Genomic DNA, 16,837 nt, shown 5'->3' with positions numbered 1-16,837 from the left:
CTTATATAGGCGGAGGCACCGCGCGTACGCGTGGCCGCCGTGTTACGCGTGGCGGGTGAGGGACGCGCGTCGTCCGGTCTTCACTGCGCCGGCCATGAGGCATCAATGGAGGAGGCTGACCAGCGCGGCAGCGCGCGGCAGCTTTGGCATTGATTCGCCGAGGGAACCGAGGCGATGAGGACGACAAAGTGGCGAGAAGAGCCGAGTCGCTGCCAAGGAGGGCCCGCCGACTTTCGCTCCAAAATTGATTCGGCCGGCGCTCCCAAGCGCCCCCAGCGCGCTGGGTTCGGCCTAGGTCCGCCGGCATCAATTTCAGCCCGAACCGATGAAAAAAGGGTCTTTGAGGGTGCGACTAGACCGATTTTTCGACACCGACGACCTAAATATCGCCTGGAGGGTTTTGTTGAGGACGCAGCCGGAGATGCTATAAGGTTTTAGAAGAGAAAGGGAAAAGCAGTCGTGGACCCACAGGACCCGTGGCACACGGAGGAGGCGGTTGATTCCAGCGAGCGACGTGATCAGCCGGTTTAAACACAAGAGTTTTCCTAACCGAAAAGAGAAAATTGGTCCAGCGAACGCAGAGCGGATACCAACCAGGTGAGCCATCAAAGCCGCCTCTCTTCCCCTAAAACCTAGCCCGCAAATCCTAATCCAGCCCACGCGCCTCCCCCCAAACCCTCGTCCCCAAGCTCGCGAACCTCACCGCCGCCCGCACAGCCACCGGCCGCTCCGCGCGACCGCCCACCATGGCTCGTAACGAGGAGAAGGCGCAGTCCATGCTGAACCGCTTCATCACGATGAAGCAGGAGGAGAAGCGCAAGCCCCGCGAGCGCCGGCCGTACCTCGCCTCCGAGTGCCGGGACCTCGCCGACGCCGACCGCTGGCGTGGAGAGATCCTGCGCGAGATCGGCGTCAAGGTCGCCGAGATCCAGAACGAGGGCCTCGGGGAGCACCGCCTCCGAGACCTCAACGACGAGATCAACAAGCTCCTCCGCGAGCGCAGCCACTGGGAGCGCCGCATCCTCGAGCTCGGAGGCCGCGACTACTCTCGCAGCTCCAACGCCGCCCTCATGACCGACCTCGACGGTAACATCGTCGCCATCCCCAACCCCTCCGGCCGGGGCCCAGGCTACCGCTACTTTGGCGCTGCCAAGAAGCTCCCCGGCGTCCGTGAGCTATTTGATAAGCCACCTGAGGTCCGCAAGCGCCGCACCCGCTACGAGATCCACAAGCGCATCAATGCCGGGTACTATGGATACTATGACGACGAGGACGGTGTGCTTGAGCCCCTTAAGGCTGCTGCCGAGAAGCGCATGCGGGACGAGGTTGTCACGGAGTGGCACCGGGTGGAGCGTGTGCGGCGGGAGGCCATGAAGAATGTGGTGAGTGGCGAGGTGGCTGCAGCAGGTGGGCGTGGTGGGGAAGCTGCTACGGAGGTGCTGTTCGAGGAGGTGGAGGAGGAGGTTGAGGAGGAGAGGAGGCTGGAGGAAGAGAGGATGGAAAGAGAGAAGGGGGAAGAGGCTGGGAGGGAGTTTGTGGCACATGTGCCGCTCCCTGACGAGAAGGAGATTGAGCGGATGGTGCTAGAGCAGAAGAAGAAAGAGCTGCTCAGCAAGTACACAAGTGATACCCTGCAAGGCGAGCAGAAGGAGGCTAAGGAGATGCTCAATGTCCAACGCTAGGAGAGATGTATGCTCTTGTTTATCTTGGCTCTAGTAGATTACTTAACTGGTGTAGACTAGGCATGCATCCAAAATACCACACCATAAAGACTGCTCTACTGATTTTTTGTTGCCCTGTAATTTGTGTGCGCCATTTACTCTTTAGTACCTTCATGCTGCGAATGATTTAATTTTATGATGCAGAGCCTGTGTTCATGAGGGGAGCCTTGGCGTAGTGGTAAAGCTGCTGCCTTGTGACCATGAGGTCACGGGTTCAAGTCCTGGAAACAGCCTCTTACAGAAATGTAGGGAAAGGCTGCGTACAATAGACCCAAAGTGGTCGGACCCTTTCCCAGACCCTGCACAAGCGGGAGCTGCATGCACTGGGGCTGCCCTTTTTTAGAGCCTGTGTTCAGTCTTGCAATATGTGAATTATCATTTGCATTGTACCATTGATTGTGTGCTTTGTTTGAATTTTGAAAGTTGTGCTCATAGTCATGGTATCAACAGTGAAATACTCTGCTCGAGCCTGAGTTAAATATGTATACGGTCAGGTGTTTTGGCCTTAGGTTCGTATACTGCTCATGCGGTTCACTGCCTCTGATTAGTTTTGTTCACAAATCTTATTTGAACCTGATGCTCCAAATAAGCAATTTATATGCTGAAATACTGAGTTTAGGCAATAAATTGATACGTCAAATTCATATATGTTGACCATATAAGCGCTGAGTGGCGCAGTATCTTATTTCATTACTTTGCCGTAGTTCATTTAGTTAACGTCGCTGCAGCTGTTTTGTATTTTCTGCTGATGAGTTGGTATACACATTGAGTAAGCATTTTGTGCTTCTTGGAAAACCTTTTAAAATCGACAAGAGTATTGTTTGAGTTGATGATTCTTTCAAATGTCCTTTTGACCTACCAAGTTAGATACAGAGGCATAATGCCTTATTGGTGCTGACAACAAGGTGCCTTCTTTTGGGTTACAGTTCAACTGTATATCCGTAGTTCTGTACCAGTGATGGGTTTTAGTTAGTTATTTGATAGAAAACATCTTGCAAGTAGGAAATCATGCTGGTCGGGTGAGTTAACTGACAAGCAGATACTTAGTTTCTTTTTCAGAAACTAATGTGTCTGCTTTGTTCATTTCTTCATCAAACATTTGGTAAAGCAAGTCAGATTTGGTTACACATTCAAAAAATATGCGATTTAGTTCAGAGTTTTTTTGTGCTTATGTCTGATTAGTGATTCCGTTTCTAGAATATTCCTTGTCAACTGAAGCACCTCATTGCTGTGGGGTGTGTTATGTGTAGGCTGGAACGTGGTCTTGTATATTCGGTTCGTGTTTATTTAATGATGTGGTTTAATTTTATGAGGCAAAGCTGTGTTCTGTCTTGCAATATATAAATTATCATTTGCATTGTATTGTATCATTTTTTTGCGGGTATTCTATTGTATTGTATTGTATCATTGATTGTGTGCCCATTTACTCTTAGAACCTTCATGCTGCGAATGGTTTAATTTTATGAGGCAAAGCCTGTGTTCTGTCTTGCAATATGCGAATTATTATCATTTACATTGTATTGTATCATTGATTGTGTGTTTTGTTTGAATTTTGAAAGTTGTGCTCCTAGGCATTGTATCAACAGTGAAATACTCTACTGGAGCCTGAGTTAAATATGTATATGGTCGGGTGTTTTGGCCTTAGGCGTGTCTATTGCTCATGCAATTCACTGCCTCTGATTAGTTTTGTTCATAAATCTTGTTTGAACCTGATGCTCCAAATAAGCAATTTATATGCTGAAATGTTGACTTTAGGCAATAAATTGATACATGGAATTCCCATACGTTGACCATATCGCTGCTAAATAGTTAACATATAAATTGATACATGGAATTCCCATACGTTTGACCATATCATTAGTTGCCGTAGTTCATTTAGTTAAAGTCGCTGCAGCTATTTTGTATTTTCTGGAGATGATCTGTCATACACATCGAGTGAGCATTTTGTGCTTCTTTGAATACCTTTTAAAATCTGGAAGAGTATTGTTTGAAGTTGATGATTCTTTTGAATGTCCTTTCTACCTACCAAGTTAGATACAGAGGGATAACGCCTTATTGGTGCTGACCACAAGATGCTTTCTTCGGGGTTACAGTTGAACTGCATATCTGTAGTTCTGTACTAATGACGGATTTTAGTTATTTATTTGATATGGAAAACATTTTGCAAGCAGGAAATCATGCTGGTCGGGTGAGTTAACTGAGCAGCAGATATACCTAGTTTCTTTTTCAGCAACTAATGTGTCTGCTTCGTTCATTTCCTCGTCAAACATCTTGTAAAGCAAGTCAGATTTGGGGATACATGAAAAAAATTACTACCTCTGTTTCAAAATATAAGACGTTTTTGTACGCTAAACTAGTCTAAAAAACATCTTATACTTTAATACGGAAGGAGTATGTGATTCAGTTTAGAATTTTTGCGCTTATGGTGTCTGATTAGTGATTCCATTTCTAGAATATTCGTTGCCAACTGAAGCACCTCATTTGCTGTGGCAACACCTCATTTCATCATATCTTAACCTATTTCCCCCCTTCCTGTTAGGTTGGTCATTGCTGAATCCTTCACGGTATTGAGATGAGTGAAGTGCGAGGAGCAATATGTGCAGTGCTGGACAAGCGTTGACGCAACCCTAGAAGATCTGATGCTAAAAACACTGAAGGGCTTCGCTGCAATCATGTTGATCGATGTGATGTTTATTACCCTAGAATGATTGATGCCAAATGGGTAAACCTGAGATAGTGGTGGTGAACCGTCACTGTGCATGGATGTGCTGTATTCACTGGCACTCTACAAGTACATCCATTGGCTACGCATATATCTAAAAAACTACTAGACCATAATGAAAGCAATTCTGAACACTCGAAGGATGTTAACCATCTATCTTACTACAGCAGAGATTTTAAGAAGGTCAATGCCCCTTTTATCTGGTTAACATGATCGGTACAAATTTGGCTGAGAATTGCTACCGAAACGAATAGGCAGATACGTAAGGGTGCGTTGGCTGGGAACAATGTGGAGTGGAATGCCATGGTTGATTGCATCATGGCTGGGAACAATGTGGAGTGGAATGCCATGGTTGATTGCATCATTCGAAGATCTACAATACATGGAAGTAACAAATCTGCATCATATTGCCGGGACTTTCCCTTTCCCTGGGAGAGCTGGCTACAACATTTAACTTCAAACTTTAACCTCACACACAACAAAGAAAGAGAGCGAGTATTCCCTCCATTCATAAATATAAGATGTTTTGAATATTTCAATATGAACTACATACATACTGAAATGAGTGAACAAACACACTAGAACATGTCTATATACATTTGATTCGGAAAAAAAGTTACTCCTGCCGACCCATATTAATTGACGTACACTTAGTATAAAGCTGTACAAAGTGTGCGTCAATTAATATGGATAGGAAGGAGTAGAGCATTTTATATTTGTGAATGGAGAGAGTAGAATATATGATGGAAGAAATAACGTTCATAAAAAATAAATCAGTAGCAGATAAAAAACATAAACGGGCCAACAAGAACTTGTAGTATCGAACAACCGCATTTGACATTGCCAACTTACGGCATCTACCCTCGCAAAAAGAGAAGAAGAGGGAAGTCACCTAAACTAGCCACCAACAGTAAACAGTTATATATCAAAGCTGTTCCTCTCCAAATGCTGCGAGTCCATCAACTGCCGTGCAAGTACAAAAGAGCATGACGAAGTAGTTATATATCAAAACCGTTCCTCTCAAATGCGGCACGTCCATCAACTGCCATGCAACTACAAAAGAGCATGGCGAAGTACAAATTTCCAACATAGTTCTTGTGTGCCGAAAACTATCCATCTACCAGGCTATTAACGCTTGTGCTACAAGCGAACTTGTCAAAACTTGTGCTTTTCTGAGATTGTGATCATATCAAAATCCACCTGATTTCTTTTGTAGAATTTCCTCAAATCTGGTTTCTGAGATTGTGATCATATCAAAATCCACCTGATTTCTTTTGTAGAATTTCCTCAAATCTGGTTTCTGAGACTGACAACATCTGGTTCAGAATCAACCTCACCCCACAACCAGTCATCTGAGCATACCGAGGTTTTATCCTCTGCTCTAAACTGTACCCAAAGTACTGTGGAAATTTCACGAGTTCATACCTTGGGTACCCCATCGTCAGAAAATATTCATATTTGGGAATCAAATTTTCTTGCAAGCTGAGAGTGTGAATAATCCCAAATCTATTTACCATAATGCCAATTTCCTCGATGCTGAACTCTCTCTCCAGGAAAAACTCTGTGATTGGCTTCAGCTTTGACTCTATGTTCAAACCAAAAGCCTGGGGACATTTCTGAATAAGAGATGCAGCATCTGCGCCGATCGACCGGAAGTAGTCAGCAGTTGGTCTGAGGTTGTCATTGACACTGTAGCTCATGAGATGAGGACATCGTGTGAGAATCTTGCCGATGTTTTCCTTAGAAACTCCTAGTTCAGTAAGGTAGCTCACAGTTATCTCCACCTTCTGCCTGCTATATGTGAGAAATGCAGGGAACCGGCATATCACCTTGCTCCACTGAGTTTTGTTGACACCAATATTCTCCATATAGGCCATCATAGGTTTCAGATTATCTGTCAAGCTGATTCCACATAGCTGAGGCCTCTTCCTGATGATTCCAGGTATGCCTGACCTCGGCACACCAAGCTCAAGCAGTAGCTCCACCAGGGGCTTTATCTTGCGATCCACGTTGTAGTACGCAAATGCTGGGAACTTGCGCACGACATTCTTGATCTCCTCATGATCCATGCCATAGTCCAGCAGGTAGAGCACTAACTCCGGGAGGGCTCCCCCTGAGGTTGGTGTGCTTACTCGAGCAATTGCCTTCTGCTTATTTGAGCTCGTTGGTGTAAGTATCATTGAGTAAGACAAGGACTCCCTTTCCGCGGAAAAAGGATCAGGGAAATTCTCCACCACTTCAACCAAACTATCCCCATGTTCTTTAGAAAGAGCTTCTAGATAGGGAAGGAGAGCATCTCTGATCTCAGGTGTACTCAGCTCCCTTCCTGAAAAATAAATATGCTGTGAAATGTTCAGAACCTATAAGGTACAAAGTTTATAGATAGTAACTTCAAGATGCGAACCTTCAGCATATCGAGATCTGTAAGCACTTTGGAGCTTTGAACTCAGGTGCTCAATGAATCCATCTGATTTGTTGGCGATCCGTGCAGCTACCGCACTTCTCAAACCTTTCTGCCTTAAGAACAGCGATAGCACAGCTTTCGCTTCCTCTCTTTCTGCAGCAAGCAACCTTGAGAGAGCAGTTGTGGAGCTTTGGGCACTGGCCACCAGTAAATCATCAGCATCTGCAACATAGTTGATGTGGACCATAAATATAACTTGCGTATGCGACATACTCCCATGGAGGAGATTTTTTAAGAAGAGATAAACAGATAACCTCACATGATTGTGCATTGCAAATGGGATGTTGTCTGGAAATGAGAGTGTAAAGCCTGTATAAACAGAAGACCGCTATTAGTAATGTTGGAGCCAGTAACTAATGAAATACGGTATGGAAATCTTAAGTAGATGTTTGGTGGATTATCCTTTCAACGTCTCTGGTTCTTACTTCTGTTAAATCAAAAAGAAGCAGTACAGTGCCCAGTTACCAATGATTGAGCTCCTTCCCAGGTAGTACACGAGTTTACATACAAATCCATGTTTTGAAAAAGTTTACATATACTATTATAGACGATGCCGCACAATTATCTTTTTCGCATTTATTGAGGCAATTCAAATCGGAGACCAGTAAACTGAATCTATTACTAATATTCTTATACAAATCTCGACTAAGATTTGCACCGATCCTCTCAAATTGCAGGGCATCCATCATACCGTATAATCACGAGGAAACATCGGACAAGCTCCAATCCCTACTGAATTAATACTACGATACTAGTACAGGCAGTAATGGAACCAATGCCATTAAGAGCGAGCGAGGAAGCGCGCCTACCTGCAGGAGGAGGGGGAGAGGACGAGCCTCCACGGCGGAAGCAGCCGGCCACGGTGTTCGGACGGGGTCAGGTGGAGGCTGAGGCGCGGGGCCGCCTGCAGGCTCGTCATCGCCGCCGGCCGGCCGGGGAGTGGAGCGCCCGCGGAGAGGGGTGGAGGGGATGAAGGAAGAGTAACAGGAGGTGAGGGGCTGAAGCTGTTTGGGACTTTGGAGCTGGGTTTTATCTTGTTCCACAAACAAACACCCGAAACTGAAATATCTCCAATTTCGTAGACCCCGTTAAAAAATGAGATAAATTTAAGGGTGTTTCTAGGAAATGGCTCTCGGAAACCCAATTGTACATTACGAAAGTGAAAATTTGAAATTACTTCGCCAACAACCGCACTAGTAATATTTTTTTAGAAACTTCTAGTCTAATCATCGTATGTCATGACAGTACAAAGAATATCGGAAATAACAAAAAATACAATCAGGTTTGTGGACAAGCTAGCGACAACTACAAGTACTGAGCGAGCCAACGGCGTGCCGCCGTCACCGCCCTCCCTCGTCGGAGTCGGGCAAAACTTGTTAGTAGAAAGTCGAGGAATCATCATGTTAAAGCCTTAATAGGTCAGCGCACCAGAACAACAACCGTCACCGATTAAGAAAAGAGTAGGTTGAAATACTCAAACATGTAGACATATGACCGAAGACGAATAAAGACCGGATCCTAACAGATCCATCGAACCGAATCCCGCGAGATTCGACGAAGACACGCCATCACACATTCTCTGACGACGCTAGATGCACCATCAGAAAGGGGATCGAAAGTGGGAGACATTGTTCCTACTAGGGGACTTTGCCAAAGCCACACAACCCTACCCGAGACGCCGAAACAAACAAGAATGATAGCAGGGTCCCTCCCGTCGGTGAGGGGCGATGACGGTGTAATACACTGAGGGTGTCCTCTCGGTGGGAAGCATGGCAGCAGGCCCGTCTCGCAGAGGTCCAATGTAAAGGGCAGCCCGGAGGCCCGAATGGATATTAGGAGATGCCAAGATGGAGACGGCATAAGATCGATCGAACCCCATGTAAACCCTAGCCCTCATCGTCTATATAAATTGGGGCTCAGGGTAGCCATTCCCATCTACAACATAGACTATACACTCGGTAGCCATATACTTCCTCACCACTGTAACCCCCTCGCATAAGGTGCTCCACCATTACTCATATAAAGGATGTTGTAGTACCCGCCTCCTAGGGGCCTTCGCGGGCAAGAGTGCCCTTTGAACCATCTGTTTCCAGGTGGCGTGCCACGGGGGGCTGTCGGTGTCAAAATCGGCGGATCTCGGGTAGGAGGTCCCGAACTATGCATCTAGGCGGATGGTAACAGGAGGCAGGGGACACGATGTTTTACCCAGGTTCGGGCCCTCTTGATGGAGGTAAAACCCTACGTCCTGCTTGATTTATTCTTCATGATATGAGTATTACAAGAGTTGATCTACCACGAGATCGGAGAGGCTAAACCCTAGAAGCTAGCCTATGGTATGATTGTATGTTATTGTGTCCTATGGACTAAAACCCTCCGGTTTATATAGACACCAGAGGGGGCTAGGGTTACACAAGGTCGGTTACAAAGGAGGAGATATACACATCCGTATTGCCTAGCTTGCCTTCCACGCCAAGTAGAGTCCCATTCGGACACGAGACGAAGTCTTCAATCTTGTATCTTCATAGTCCAACAGTCTGGTCAAAGGATATAATCCGGCTGTCCGGATACCCCCTAATCCAGGACTCCCTCAGTAGCCCCCGAACCAGGCTTCAATGACGATGAGTCTGGCACGCAGTATTGTCTTCGGCATTGCAAGGCGAGTTCTTCTCCATCTTTCGAACATTTGTAAAGCAGTGTCCGGTCCCATAAATGTTTGGACCTCTTGGCTTCTGTGCCCAATAAGGGCTTTCTCCCACACGTCGAATGAATGCGAGGCGCTAGGGCGTTTTTATATTCGCCCCCCTAGCCAGATAAATAAATTGTCTATTAAAGGGATGGGGATCCTTAGATCCGATCCATACCATCCTCCCCCAGCGAGAGTCCATCGGAGCGCGTTCCGGAAAGATCCATTCCAGCATGGCCGACCTCCGCAGCTCCTCCTCCCGCCCCCGAAGCCCTAAGCCCGGTGATTGGGAGAGGTGTTCAGTCCCACACAGTCGTTTAGTCGAACTGCAGACTAAGGGATTTCTCCCTCCGGCGTACATGGTGCCCGTTCGAGCCGGGCTTGCCACCTATAATGGCGGGGAGCAAGCGGAGAGCTTTCCCGCTCCCTCTATGGGGGAACGGGTCTGCCTTGTTCCCTATCTATTAAGGGGACTCAGATTTCCAATTCATTCATTCCTCCACGGGCTCCTGGAGTTCTACGGCCTCTAATTACACAATTTCACCCCGCCTCCATCCTACATATCGCCAGCTATGTGGCTCTCTGCGAGTTGTTCCTGGGCTGCGAGGCTCACTTCGAGTTGTGGAAAAGGCTATTTTGCCTCGTCCCTCGCACACAGAGGGGATTACTTTATCAAGTGGGTGGAGCCGAAATATGGCACATCGCCGATACCAGATACCTGTCTGGTACCCCGAAGAAGTCGTCCGAAGACTGGCCTTCAGAATGGTTTTATATGGAGGATGTTCCCCTTCCGGACCCTGTTCGGCGGGGTCTTCGTGAGTTCAACAATGCTCCTCTGAAGAAACGCCGAAGTTGGCGCCCATGGAGCCCCCAGGTGGAAGACAATGGAGAAGTCCTCTATCTGATGAACCGAATTAAAGCACTGGCTCGATCAGGATTGACAGTAATCGAAGTTATGTCGATTTGCATAATGTGGGGAGTGCAACCACTTCAATATCGTGGGCACCCCTTGTGGTGTTATAACGGGGCGGATGACGCCACCCGCTGCGGGCGTAAGGGTCCGGACAATGCTGCCGCTTTAGAGAAAATTCTGTCCGAATTGTTCAAGGGTGAGGAAGAGGAGTTCACCCGCATCAAGCCACGGGATGGATTCTCCATGTATAATCCTCCAAGTTGGGTAAGTTATATCTCCCTGCTCCCATTTTTCCCGCATTCTTTGTCGTAAGTGTTCACCTTGCCACTTTGCGGTAGGAACTGCGAAAAGCCATAAAGGAGGTCAGCAGCCCTTCCCCACAACCAGAGGACCCTGACCAGGCCCTCGACTCCGGACTTGAAGAAGATTCGGTTATATTCGTGGAGCTGATGTTGGGGAACGTAGTAATTTCAAAAAAATTCCTACGCACACGCAAGATCATGGTGATGCATAGCAATGAGAGGAGAGTGTGATCTACATACCCTTGTAGACCGACAGCGGAAGCGTTATGACAACACGGTTGATGTAGTCGTACGTCTTCACGGCCCGACCGATCAAGCACCGAAACTACGGCACCTCCGAGTTCTAGCACACGTTCAGCTCGATGACGATCCCCGGACTCCGATCCAGCAAAGTGTCGGGGAAGAGTTCCGTCAGCACGACGGCGTGGTGACAATCTTGATGTTCAACTGTCGCAGGGCTTCGCCTAAGCACCACTACAATATTATCGAGGTATATGGTGGAAGGGGGCACCGCACACGGCTAAGAATATGATCACGTGGATCAACTTGTGTGTCTATGGGGTGCCCCCTGCCCCCGTATATAAAGGAGTGGAGGAGGGGAGGGCCGGCCATCTCTATGGCGCGCCCTAGGGGAGTCCTACTCCCACCGGGAGTAGGATTCCCCCTTTCCTAGTCCAACTAGGAGTCCTTCCATGTAGTAGGAGTAGGAGACAAGGAAGGGGAAGAGGGAAGAGAAGGGAGGAGGGGGCGCAACCCCTTCCCCTAGTCCAATTCGGACTAGGCCTTGGTGGGGGGGGGGGGCGCGGCCTGCCTCTCCCTCTCCCTTAAAGCCCAATAAGACTTCTTCTCCCGTATTCCCGTAACTCCCCGGTACTCCGAAAAATACCCGAACCACTCGGAACCTTTCTGATGTCCGAATATAGTCGTACAATATATCGATCTTTACGTCTCGACCATTTTGAGACTCCTCGTCATGTCCCCGATCTCATCCGGGACTCCGAACTCCTTCGATACATCAAAACTCATAATATAACTGTCATCGAAACCTTAAGCGTGCGGACCCTACGGGTTCGAGAACAATGTAGACATGACCGAGACACGTCTCCGGTCAATAACCAATAGCGGAACCTGGATGCTCATATTGGCTCCTACATATTCTATGAAGATCTTTACCGGTCAGACCGCATAACAACATACGTTGTTCCCTTTGTCATCGGTATGTTACTTGCCCAAGATTCGATCGTCGGTATCTCAATACCTAGTTCAATCTCGTTACCGCAAGTCTCTTTACTCGTTTCGTAATACATCATCTCGCAACTAACTCATTAGTTGCAATGCTTGCAAGGCTTATGTGATGTGCATTACCGAGAGGGCCCAGAGATACCTCTCCGACAATCGGAGTGACAAATCCTAATCTCGAAATACGCCAACCCAACATGTACCTTTGGAGACACCTGTAGAGCTCCTTTATAATCACCCAGTTACGTTGTGATGTTTGGTAGCACACAAAGTGTTCCTCCGGCAAACGGGAGTTGCATAATCTCATAGTCATAGGAACATGTATAAGTCATGAAGAAAGCAATAGCAACATACTAAACGATCGGGTGCTAAGCTAATGGAATGGGTCATGTCAATCACATCATTCTTCTAATGATGTGATCCCGTTAATCAAATAACAACTCTTTTGTTCATGGTTAGGAAACATAACCATCTTCGATTAACGAGCTAGTCAAGTAGAGGCATACTAGTGACACTCTGTTTGTCTATGTATTCACACATGTATTATGTTTCCGGTTAATACAATTCTAGCATGAATAATAAACATTTATCATGATATAAGGAAATAAATAATAACTTTATTATTGCCTCTAGGGCATATTTCCTTCAGTCTCCCACTTGCACTAGAGTTAATAATCTAGTTCACATCGCCATGTGATTCAACACTAATAGTTCACATCACCATGTGATTAACACCCATAGTTCACATTGTCATGTGACCTATACCCAAAGGGTTTACTAGAGTCAGTAATCTAGTTCACATCGTTTATGTGATTAACACCCAAAGAGTACTAAGGTGTGATCATGTTTTGCTTGTGAGATAATTTTAGTCAACGGGTCTGTCACATACAGATCCGTAAGTATTTTGCGAATTCTATGTCTACAATGCTCTGCATGGAGCTACTCTAGCTAATTGCTCCCACTTTCAATATGTATCTAGATCGAGACTTAGAGTCATCCAGATCTGTGTCAAAACTTGCATCAATGTAACTTTTTACGACGAACCTTTTTGTCACCTCCATAATTGAGAAATATTCCACTAAGGATAATTTTGACCGCTATCCTGTGATCTACTCTTAGATCACTATTGTACTCCCTTGCTTAACACAGTGTCGGGTATACAATAGATCTGGTACACAGCATGGCATACTTTATAGAACCTATGGCTGAGGCATAGGGAATGACTTTCATTCTCTTTCTATCTTCTGCCGTGGTCGGGCTTTGAGTCTTACTCAATTTTACACCTTTAACACAGCCAAGAACTCTTTCTTTGACCATTCCAATTTTTGAACTACTTCAAAATATTGTCAAAGTATGTACTCATTGAAAAAAAACTTATCAAGTGTCTTGATCTATCTCTATAGATCTTGATGCTTAATATGTAAGCAGCTTCACCGAGGTCTTTCTTTGAAAAACTTCTTTCAAAACACTCCTTTATGCTTTGTAGAATAATTCTACATTATTTCCGATCAACAATATGTCATTCACATATACTTATCAGAAATGTTGTAGTGCTCCCACTCACTTTCTTGTAAATACAGGCTTCACCGCAAGTCTGTATAAAACTATATGCTTTGATCATCTCATCAAAGCGCATATTCCAACTCCGAGATGCTTGCACCATTCCATAGATGGATCGCTGGAGCTTGCACATTTTGTTAGCACCTTTAGGATTGACAAAACCTTCTGGTTGTATCATATACAACTCTTCTTTAATAAATCCATTAAGGAATGCAGTTTTGTTTATTCATTTGCCGGATTTCATAAAATGCGGCAATTGCTAACATTATTCGGACAGACTTAAGCATAGATACGAGTGAGAAACTCTCATCGTAGTCAACACCTTGAACTTGTCGAAAACCTTTTGCGACAATTCTAGCTTTGTAGATAGTAACTCTACTATCAACGTCCGTCTTCCTCTTGAAGATCCATTTAATCTCAATGGCTCGCCGATCATTGGGCAAGTCAATCAAAGTCCATACTTTATTCTCATACATGGATCTCATCTCAGATTTCATGGCCTCAAGCCCTTTCGCGGAATCTGGGCTCATCATCGCTTCCTCATAGTTCGTAGGCTCGTCATGGTCAAGTAACATGACCTCCAGAACTGGATTACCGTACCACTCTGGTGCGGATCTCACTTTCTTTTTTCCTACGAGGTTCGGTAGTAACTTGATCTCAAGTTACATGATCATCATCATTAGCTTCCTCACTAATCGGACTAGTAGTCACAAGAACAGATTTCTGTGATGAACTACTTTCCAATAAGGGAGCAGGTACAGCTACCTCATCAAGTTCTACTTTCCTCCCACTCACTTCTTTCGAGAGAAATTCCTTCTCTAAAAAGGATCCATTCAAAGCAACGAATATCTTGCCTTCAGATCTGTGATAGAAGTATCCTATGAAGACGCACTTCTCTGATTTGGGTTTGAGCTTATCAGGTTGAAACTTTTTCACATAAGCATTGCAACCTCAAACTTTAAGAAACGACAGCTTAGGTTTCTTGCCAAACCATAGTTCATACGGTGTCGTTTCAACGGATTTAGATGGTGCCCTATTTAACGTAAATGCAGCTGTCTCTAATGCATAACCCCAAAATGATAGTGGTAGATCGGTAAGAGACATCATAGATTGCACCATATCTAATAAAGTACGGTTATGACATTCAGACACACCATTACATTGTGGTGTTCCAGGTGGCGTGAGTAGTGAAACTATTTCACATTGTTTTTAACTAAAGGCCAAACTCGTAACTCAAATACTCTTCTCTACGATCAGATCGTAGAAACTTTATTTTCTTGTTACGATGATTTTTCACTTCACTCTGAAATTCTTTGAACTTTTCAAATGTTTCAGACTTATGTTTCATCAAGTAGATATACTCATATCTGCTCAAATCATCTGTGAAGATCAGAAAATAATGATACTTGTTGCGAGCCTCAATATTCATCGGACCACATACATCAGTATGTATGATTTCCAACAAATCTGTTGCTCGCTCCATTGTTCCGAAGAACAGAGTCTTAGTCATCTTGCCCATGAGGCATGGTTCGCAAGCATCAACTGATTCATAATCAAGTGATTCCAAAAGCCCATCAGCATGGAGTTTCTTCATGCGCTTTACACCAATATGACCTAAACGGTAGTGCCACAAATAAGTTGCACTATCATTATTAACTTTGCATCTTTTGGTTTCAATATTATGATTATGTGTATCACTACGATCGAGATCCAACGAACTATTTTCATTGGGTGTGTAACCATATAAGGTTTTATTCATGTAAACAGAACAACAATTTATTCTCTTACTTAAATGAATAACCGTATTACAATAAACATGATCAAATCATATTCATGCTCAACGCAAACACCAAATAACACTTATTTAGGTTCAACACTAATCCCGAAATTATAGGGAGTGTGCGATGATGATCATATCAATCTTGGAACCACTTCCAACACACATCGTCACTTCACCCTTAACTAGTCTCTGTTTATTCTGCAACTCCCATTTCGAGTTACTAATCTTAGCAACTGAACTAGTATCAAATACTAAGGGGTTGCTATAAACACTAGTAAAGTACACATCAATAACATGTATATCAAATATACTTATGTTCACTTTGCCATCCTTCTTATCCGCCAATCACTTTGGGTAGTTCCGCTTCTAGTGGCCAGTCCCTTTGCAGTAGAAGCACTTAGTCTTAGGCTTAGGACCAGACTTGGGCTTCTTAACTTGAGCAACAACTTGCTTGCTGTTCTTCTTGAAGTTCCCCTTCTTCCCTCTGCCCTTTTCTTGAAACTAGTGGTCTTGTCTACCATCAACACTTGATGTTTTTCTCGATTTCTACCTTCGTTAATTTCAGCATTACGAAAAGCTTGGGAATCGTTTCCATTATCCCTTGCATATTATAGTTCATCACAAAGTTCTACTAACTTAGTGATGGTGACTAGAGAATTCTGTCAATCACTATCTTATCTGGAAGATTAACTCCCACTTGATTCAAGCGATTGTAGTACCCAGACAATCTGAGCACATGCTCACTAGTTGAGCGATTCTCCTCCATCTTTTAGCTATAGAACTTGTTGGAGACTTTATATCTCTCAACTCGGGTATTTGCTTGAAATATTAACTTCAAATCCTGGAACATCTCATATGGTCCATGACGTTCAAAACGTCTTTGAAGTCCCGATTCTAAGCCGTTTAAGCATGGTGCACTAAACTATCAAGTAGTCATCATATTGAGCTAGCCAAACGTTCATAACGTCTGCATCTGCTCCTGCAATAGGTCTGTCACCTAGCGGTGCATCAAGGACATAATTCTTCTGTGCAGCAATGAGGATAAACCTTAGATCACGGATCCAATCCGCATCATTGCTACTAACATCTTTCAACACAATTTTCTCTAGGAACATATCAAAAATAAAACAGGGGAGCTAAACGCGAGCTATTGATCTACAACATAGATATGCTAATACTACCAGGACTAAGTTCATGATAAATTAAAGTTCAATTAATCATATTACTTAAGAACTCCCACTTAGACAAACATCCCTCTAATCCTCTAATTGATCACGTGATCCAAATCAACTAAATCATGTCCGATCATCACGTGAGATGAAGTAGTTTCATTGGTGAACATCACTATGTTGATCATATCTACTATATGATTCACGCTCGACCTTTCGGTCTCCGTGTTCCGAGGCCATATCTGTATATGCTTGGCTCGTCAAGTATAACCTGAGTATTCTGC

General features: G+C 44.8%; 2 protein-coding genes across 3 annotated transcripts; one reads left to right on the top strand and one right to left on the bottom strand.

Annotated features, from left to right (window-relative positions):
• The first annotated feature begins 556 nt into the window (after positions 1–556).
• On the top strand, positions 557–4,592 carry LOC123127631 (pre-mRNA-splicing factor ISY1 homolog). Of its 2 annotated transcripts, none has more exons than XM_044547390.1 (2): positions 557–1,689; positions 1,866–2,314. In XM_044547390.1, exon 1 carries the CDS (start codon positions 747–749, stop codon positions 1,680–1,682), a length of 936 nt encoding a protein of 311 aa, XP_044403325.1. In that variant the 5' UTR covers positions 557–746; the 3' UTR covers positions 1,683–1,689; positions 1,866–2,314. The 2 variants fall into 2 exon arrangements, with proteins under 2 accessions (XP_044403325.1, XP_044403324.1); XM_044547389.1 differs by lacking the exon at positions 1,866–2,314 and adding an exon at positions 4,261–4,592 and having other exon boundaries at positions 558–1,689.
• A 595-nt stretch (positions 4,593–5,187) lies between these two features.
• On the bottom strand, positions 5,188–7,921 carry LOC123127630 (transcription termination factor MTERF5, chloroplastic). The gene is made up of 4 exons (XM_044547388.1): positions 7,717–7,921; positions 7,167–7,216; positions 6,848–7,069; positions 5,188–6,769 (listed from the first exon to the last, which is right to left on the bottom strand). The coding sequence occupies exons 1-4, from the start codon at positions 7,824–7,826 to the stop codon at positions 5,697–5,699; spliced, it is 1,455 nt and encodes a 484-aa protein (XP_044403323.1). The 5' UTR covers positions 7,827–7,921; the 3' UTR covers positions 5,188–5,696.
• Between the last annotated feature and the right edge of the window lie 8,916 nt (positions 7,922–16,837).

Source organism: Triticum aestivum, chromosome 6A (assembly GCF_018294505.1).
Source record: "Triticum aestivum cultivar Chinese Spring chromosome 6A, IWGSC CS RefSeq v2.1, whole genome shotgun sequence".
NCBI classification, from domain to species: domain Eukaryota; kingdom Viridiplantae; phylum Streptophyta; class Magnoliopsida; order Poales; family Poaceae; genus Triticum; species Triticum aestivum.
This window is presented reverse-complemented; position numbering and strand designations above follow the sequence as displayed.